Source organism: Dendrobium catenatum, unplaced genomic scaffold (genome assembly GCF_001605985.2).
Source record: "Dendrobium catenatum unplaced genomic scaffold, ASM160598v2 fragScaff_scaffold_1444, whole genome shotgun sequence".
In the NCBI taxonomy this organism is placed as follows: domain Eukaryota; kingdom Viridiplantae; phylum Streptophyta; class Magnoliopsida; order Asparagales; family Orchidaceae; genus Dendrobium; species Dendrobium catenatum.
In genome coordinates, this window is record NW_021319906.1 from 329,069 (window position 1) to 336,293 (window position 7,225).

Consider the following 7,225-nt stretch of genomic DNA (forward strand, 5'->3'; position numbering starts at 1 on the left):
CTTTAATTTAGTCCAGTTCCACTCCATTAATTTGAACCAAGAAAACCAGATCAGTAACACATTCCATAATGAGATTAAAAAATCTTCCTGGAAACCCAAAGTAATTCAACACTTGTTTAAGGGTGTTCCAGGCCATACTATCATATGCCTGCTCCATATCTAGTTTGATTGCCACCAATCCCCTTTTAGATTTAGAGAACTTGAACTTATGAAAAAGTTCCTGAGCAAGAAGCATACGCTCAGGTAAGGCCCTCCCTTTTATGAATGCCACTTGTTCTTCTGTTACTAAGCAATGAATTACTTTCATCAATCTGTTCAACAAAACTTTTGCCACAATTTTGTAGATTGACAAACATAGGCTAATAGGCCTAAAATTTGAGGGAGATAGAGGTTTACTTAGTTTTGGTAAAAGTACCACCAATGTCTCCTTCCATTTAGAAGACATTTTTACCCGAATTAATGCATAGTTGGATGGCTTTCCAGAAATCCATCCCAATAATCTTCCAATATGCTTTAAAAAAGGAATATGTAATTCCATCCACTCTAGGAGAAATCTTGTTGCCAAGTTCTCTAATCACCCTCTCAACTTCTTCCAGAGAAAAAATAGCCTCCAATATTTCACATTCTTCTTGCTTCAGGATGTTCTCATTCAAAGGCCAATTGACCAATTGGCATTCCCTGTACTTCAATTTGCTACAAAAAAATGCTCCTTATACTAGTCGGGTCTTCAATCAACTCTCCATCCTCATTCTTCAGTTGCTTGATTGAATTTCCATTCCTTCTTCCATTAGCAAAGGCATGAAAGAAAGAAGAGTTCAAATCCCCTTCGTTCATCCACTTGGATTTAGCCCTTTGTCTCCACCATGTATTCAACCGTACAAGAGTACAGTTAAATTATTTGACACTGGTTCTAAGGAGCAGTGCTTTGCTGTCCAAAAAATGCTGTTTTGATACTTCTTCTAGCTGCAGTTCTTCAATCTCCATCTTCAGATTCTCCTTGAATTCTTCCAATTTTTCATGTTTAGCCTTACTCCAAAAAACAAGGCTTTAAGTACTCAAGAGATTCTCTTATTTAGAGCTCCCATATCATCTCCTCTCACTGGTTTAGCCCAAGAATTCTTGACCACCGATGTTGCAGCTGAATAAGACAGCCATACATCTTCAAATTTATGAAATCTGGTTCTATGAAATTGCTGATGAAATAATTTCAAAACAATGGGACAATGGTCAGACGCAATTCTATTCAAATGCCTCACTGCTGCTTGATTGATCATTTCTAAAGCTTTCGAATTTAGCATGCATCTATCTAGCATTTCAAAAATCCGGGCAATTCCACTCTTATTATTATACCATGTAAATTTAGAACCAAGAATACCCACATCATGTAGGTCATTCCTATTCATAAAAGCCTTCATTTCCATTGGCCCATGTGAGAAGGTAAATTTCTTCCCACCTTTCTTCTCATCTTGAGAAAGAATGCAGTTGAAGTCGCCTCCTACCATAGATGGAACTTCCTGCTTAACTCCATCCAGAAAATTTCACAGTTCTCTTCTACCTTGAATCTCCCTGCTACCATAAATAGTAGCTACCATCCACTTGCCTTTGTTGAATATCTTCAGCTGCCCCAGCACACATTGGTCCGAGGTCTTTATCAAGGAAAATGAAGCCACATCAGTTTTCCACATCACCAGAATTCCACCAGAATTTCCTCTAGAAGGCTGTAGAATAAAATCCCAATCTTCACCCATCAACTTGCCAAATTCTTCTTTAGAAAGAGAAGTAATCTTGGTTGCAACAATACCCACAAAAAATACATCCCAAACTCTTATATACTCCTTCAAATACAAGGAGGTCTCTTTCTTGTTAGCACCCCTACAATTCCAAAAGCTAATATAACTCATTTGGACATGAATGAGGATATTCCCCCACCCCTTTTCTTGTTCATGCTGTTTCTAGCTTTCCTAGAAGCCAAATTTAATGGGCCCAATTGTCTCAGTTCCTTAGCAAGTTTAATTTTTTGAGAAGAAGCCTTTCTGATACTCAGAGCAGTATTTTCCTCAGCCAGATTAACAATATTCTTCTAAAAGCTGCCTTGAGCATTTGCCTCTATGTCATTATTTTGACAGTCCTCAAGATTTTCCACTACTTCACCTTCTTCCAATTCCTCTACTAAGGAATCAACCTGAATATCCACACCATTGCCTTCCTCACATAAAGAGTTCAACAACTCAAATTTATTACCTGGCGATAAAAAGGCCATCTAGGTTGAATCAAGCTCCAAATTCCCCTAAGAATCTATCTGTTCTGCCAAATTTTTGGCTTGGAAAGTAGCTCCCTTCTCAGCTTCAATAGAATTCACAACAACTTCAACTGAATCACGAACTTCAACATGATTACTTGCAAGTTTAAGCAAGTTTTTCTTAACTTCAGCCAGTTTCCCATCTCCATGCTTGCAAAGGTTATTATCTATGCCTTCTAGATTCATCAATACACTTCCTTTTTTTATCACCTTATTGGAAAGCTCCTCATTAATAGATTTCAGTGATTCACCTCCCTTTGGAATGAATTTCATCTTCTACATTCCAAAGTTTTTCTTTTTATTTCTTCTATAATTGACTAACGACCATGAGTTCAAATCTGGAATTGTTTTGGTACTAATGCCCTATTTTGAACTTCCACAAGGCTGTTTATTAATCTTCACTGATTATGCATTCTTCTCAGCCACATTTCAAGATTCCTTCAAATGACCAATACATCCACATTCATAACAAAAGTTGAAAATTTTCTCATATTCCACTTTTTGGAAAAATTTACCATTAACTCCTTCCACCTAGATACCAGTAGGCAACTGTCGATCAAGCTAAATTTGGATGAAGACCCTGGAAAATTCTCTCCTCCCCCATTAGAACATATCCCCATCAATCAAAATGCATTCTCCAACAGAAGATGCTATTCTTGAGACATTAATTTCATCCCAGCAGTACAACGGTAAACTCGGTATTCTAATCCAGATTGGACAAGATATCCCTTTGAGAAAATTAGGATTAAATTCTGAGCTCCATTTATCAAGCCCAACTATATGCCCATTAACAAACCATGGTCCTCTCGATAGAACATTATCCATGGCCTCCTTAGAGACGAATGAACATAAAACCCAGTCAGAACCAAGGCTTGCTAGATTAAATTTAACAAACTTCGTCCACTGACGTCTCAGCTCCGCTGTAACCAGATGTACCAGAATACGCCTCCCAAATACCTACACTACAATGGAAAATTGTAACTTCTTTGAATTAGTTTTAACATTAGGCTCAAATAATTTGACAGCAGATCTATCTTCCATCAGAAAGGAACCACAAGCCAGAAGATTCATTTTAATGTTTGGACGTTTAATCCATGGATTAACTTGCTCTTGTCCAGATGATAAAACACTGGTATTGCCCTCTACTATAGAATTAGAATGATTTCCTCCTTCTATAGCTTTTTCAAAAACAATTGGTTTGCAAACCTGAGCCTTTTCCGGCAAATGATCGACTTCCATACCAGGTATGTGTTTCACGTTAGCGAATCTTCTAACAATTAACTTTCTCACTAACGAAGTTGAGCCTTCATTATGATGAGGAGATTTCTCTTCTTCAATCATAACTTGTTTACCTTTACCCACCATAGGTGAAACCACTCCAACCTTCTCCATAATTGGCTCTCGGATCTCCAAAGTCGAATTGATATTTCTCAATACTTTATCCAAATAAGCTTTATCTGAAGTTGATGATGCAATTCCATTCCACGGTATCACATTTTGATCATCGGAGGTGGCCGGATTGCGACCCTCCATCCTCCGCGTTAATCCCGCCAACGGGCTAATTTAAAGGAATTTTGAAAAATCTAAATGAAAACTGGGAGTTTCTCTCACTGAGAAAAATTTTTATGTATTTCTTAGTGGAAGTAATCCTTTTCAAGAATGAATATCAATAACACACCTAGAAGATCACATCTAAAAATATGTGGAATCTCAAAATGAAATCCTTCAACTTTTGCGAGACACACGCCAACCATTACTAGCATAGTAAGAGGAAACCCAACTCCCTCAAGATCTACCACTAGCTAGGGATGTTTGACTTGAACATGTTCATACAAAAATCCCTCTTCCATACTTAAGGGGTTACCCATGTATTAGCAAGTCATCGACCTCTTTGACATAGCTAATTCTATCCATCCTTCTTACACAGGTTGGCTAATCTGCATTCCTCTGATCATCATCGAGGATATGTCTCAACCTCATGTTGCTAAAATTCTGCACCTGGCTCATCTTAATAAATTGTAATGATTGGTTTAAGAAGAGTTCCCTTTAAGAGGTGGAAGATAACTATGGGTCTCCGAAAGAATTCTGCTTGTAGGGATTAAAATGCAAATAGTATGATTATACTATCTCATGGGACAAAACGGTTATAGACCCTTACACTCTATATAAGCAGGCTAATGGGAGAGTAAATGAGAATATACATACTATTAACCATGGAGGATAGTGGCTTTTACCTACATTCCTCGATTGGTAATAATATGTATAACCCAAAAATCATGAGATTTCCTCTATTCAATACATCAGTTAAAATGAGATTTAATTGATGTTGGTATTAGTTTCCCTTAGGTGCAAGCTATGTCAAAGAGGTCGATGACTTACTAATTAAATTTTAAGAATGCAAATGAAACTCTTAATTAAGGATGTTATATTATTCTCTCAAGGGTTTTAGCATATAGACAAATTTCAAGGCTATTTAATCCAAAGGAAAAGATTGGCTAAATTTAGTTTAACCAACATACACATATCATATCATCATTCGGCCGATCTAAAGAAGAAAACATTAGTGGAAAAATGATAATTGCATTCAAACATATGTGAGAGAAAGATGGAGGTGACGGCTTTCATGTAACATAGATTGGTGGAATTTATAGCCTTTAAAAGATAGAAAGCTTACCCAATGATAAGGCAAATAGTTATACACCAATATCACTAGCATTTTATCCTGAATCTATAAGGGATATAGTACTATATACAAAATATTAATATTTGTGACCAAATTAATATAATCTGGGTTTATATCTTGCCTAAAAAAGAAAGCAAGCTAAACCACCTGATCGCATAAAATGCAATGTTGTCTGGTCTTTATAAAAGATGGGTGGGTAGCTGAGTTTTTGGAATTTAAGGTCGATGTCTAAAGAAATCCCTAAGTGGCCATGTATTTATGAATGGTTTTGCATCTAAGACTAATGCAAATAAATTTTAATTTTAGTTTATTTTTAATGCAATACATGCTAGTTAAAGTCTCCAATAAAAATGCATAAAATTTTAAAAAATACTTATAAAATAATTTTTTAGAAGATTTGGCTTCTCTAGGTTCAACAGCTTATTCTTATAGGTCAGATTATCTGAACTCCACCCTCATGCATGGAAGTGTTTAAATAAGGAAAAAAGAATGCAATAATATGTATGTGACCCCAGACAACCTATGACAAATTCCTTAGAAATTTTATTTTTTTATATTATTTAATTCCTAAAATTTTAATTTTAATTACAATTAGAGAAATTTAGGCACATGCAAGAAAGAAACATATAAAAGCATGTTATTTCTACTGTGCAAACAATGCAAATAATAATTCAAAACAAAACATCAACTAGAGTAAAAGTGTCCAAAGTCCATGGAAATTGTTGTTTAATATATAGCCCAAAATGTTGAAATAGTAGTGGTGGCTAGGCCCCACCAAAAACAACCTTGATTCTAATCCTATAGAATGATGCAAGTCTTAAAATGAGTCATTTTTCTCTTGATCTTCATCTTTTTGATCCTTTTATTGGTCACCTTCCCTTAATGTTCTTGTGCTACATTATCATTAGGATATCCAAATGAAACGTAATTTCATGTAAGGGACATTCTTTTCTCTTTTGATCCCTACTATCTTATTAAAACGCCTCATTTTATAGACTTTCATAACTCTTACATTTTTTTTTTTTTAAAGGAAAAAGAAACTATACTCTTATATGTTATTAAGCCATTTATATGTAAACATCACATTCACAAATATCTCAAAACAATCATTTACTCATTTTGAGCAACTTGTAAGATTAGCCATGCTTTTTTTATTCATAGGGCTAAACATTCTAAAGAACCTATAACAATTATATCAATTTATCACATTTAAATTTTGCCCCCATTTTATAGCCCTACATAAGCCTGGCCATCTATAAATAACATCATGAAGATCCAGATTGCTACTTTGGGTAATGTATCGTTCATTACATCACAGAAAGAAAATATTAATCATCACAAAAAGCTAACATAAATAATAAATCAACTAGTGCATGTTTCACATGAAAATCACCACATCACAGAGATAGATAGAAAGAAAATATCAGCCTAACTTAAAGCTATAAGTCATGTCCTAACAAATATATTTAGTTGTGTATAGTAGGTTGTGTGGTTTTGGGTATGTCCTGTGTTGGATAATTATTTTAAGTTGTTTGTGATTTTTGATTTGTTAAAAACAAAAGGAGAATTTTAATTTAAGTTTAAATATTAATGTCTTAAGATTAATTTTAATTTTTTTTTATTTTGTGATTAGCACCTTTATTGCTCACCAGAGTTGTGAGATTTATTTCACCCTCCTTGGGGCTAACTTAATAGACCTGTAGTCTCAGGTTACCTAGTGGTAAAAAATTTTGTTAAATTAATTTAGTTAGTTAGAATATAAAGATTGATATATTAAATGATTTTCTTATAAGTTTATGAGGTTAATTTATTTAAATTTACTATCAATTAGTTTATGGTGTTGTGCCATCAGGCTCGAGGACCAGGCCTCCTTAGGACACTTACCCTCATTGCCCGAAGTAGTCCATTTTAAAAATCAAGTTAATATAGTTAAATTAAGAATTTTTATTTGGTTAAATCATTAACTATCAATTTCTTTTAAAGTTTTGACACTCCATAAAAATTTTTCGTGGCATTGTGCTATCAAGCTTGAGGACTAGGCCTCCTTAGGACACTTAGCACAACAACCTGAATTGGTCCATCCTAAAAAATTCATATTTGATGTGCTTGTTGCATATTATGGGGTTGGTTAACTAATTTTAAAAGATTAATTCATGATTTAATTATATTTTAGGTGAGTTATTAGAATCTAAATTTTTTTGTTATGATTGAACTCTTAATAAGTCTCTTATTTTATTAACTTA

General features: G+C 34.4%; 1 protein-coding gene across 1 annotated transcript; it reads right to left on the minus strand.

The window, feature by feature from the left end:
• Positions 1 to 2,902: 2,902 nt before the first annotated feature.
• Positions 2,903 to 3,832, minus strand: LOC110111275. Its single transcript, XM_020843064.1, has 2 exons — positions 3,506 to 3,832; positions 2,903 to 3,256 (listed from the first exon to the last, which is right to left on the minus strand). Exons 1-2 carry the CDS (start codon positions 3,830 to 3,832, stop codon positions 2,903 to 2,905), a joined length of 681 nt encoding a protein of 226 aa, XP_020698723.1.
• Between the last annotated feature and the right edge of the window lie 3,393 nt (positions 3,833 to 7,225).

Excerpts from the sequence above, each read along its gene's own strand:
- LOC110111275 (XM_020843064.1), bottom strand. The coding sequence starts at position 3,832 with ATGGAGGGTCGCAATCCGGCCACCTCCGATGATCAAAATGTGATACCG. Across the intron at positions 3,257-3,505 it reads ATTTGCCGGAAAAGGCTCAG|GTATTTGGGAGGCGTATTCT; the intron begins GTTTGCAAACCA and ends ATTGTAGTGTAG.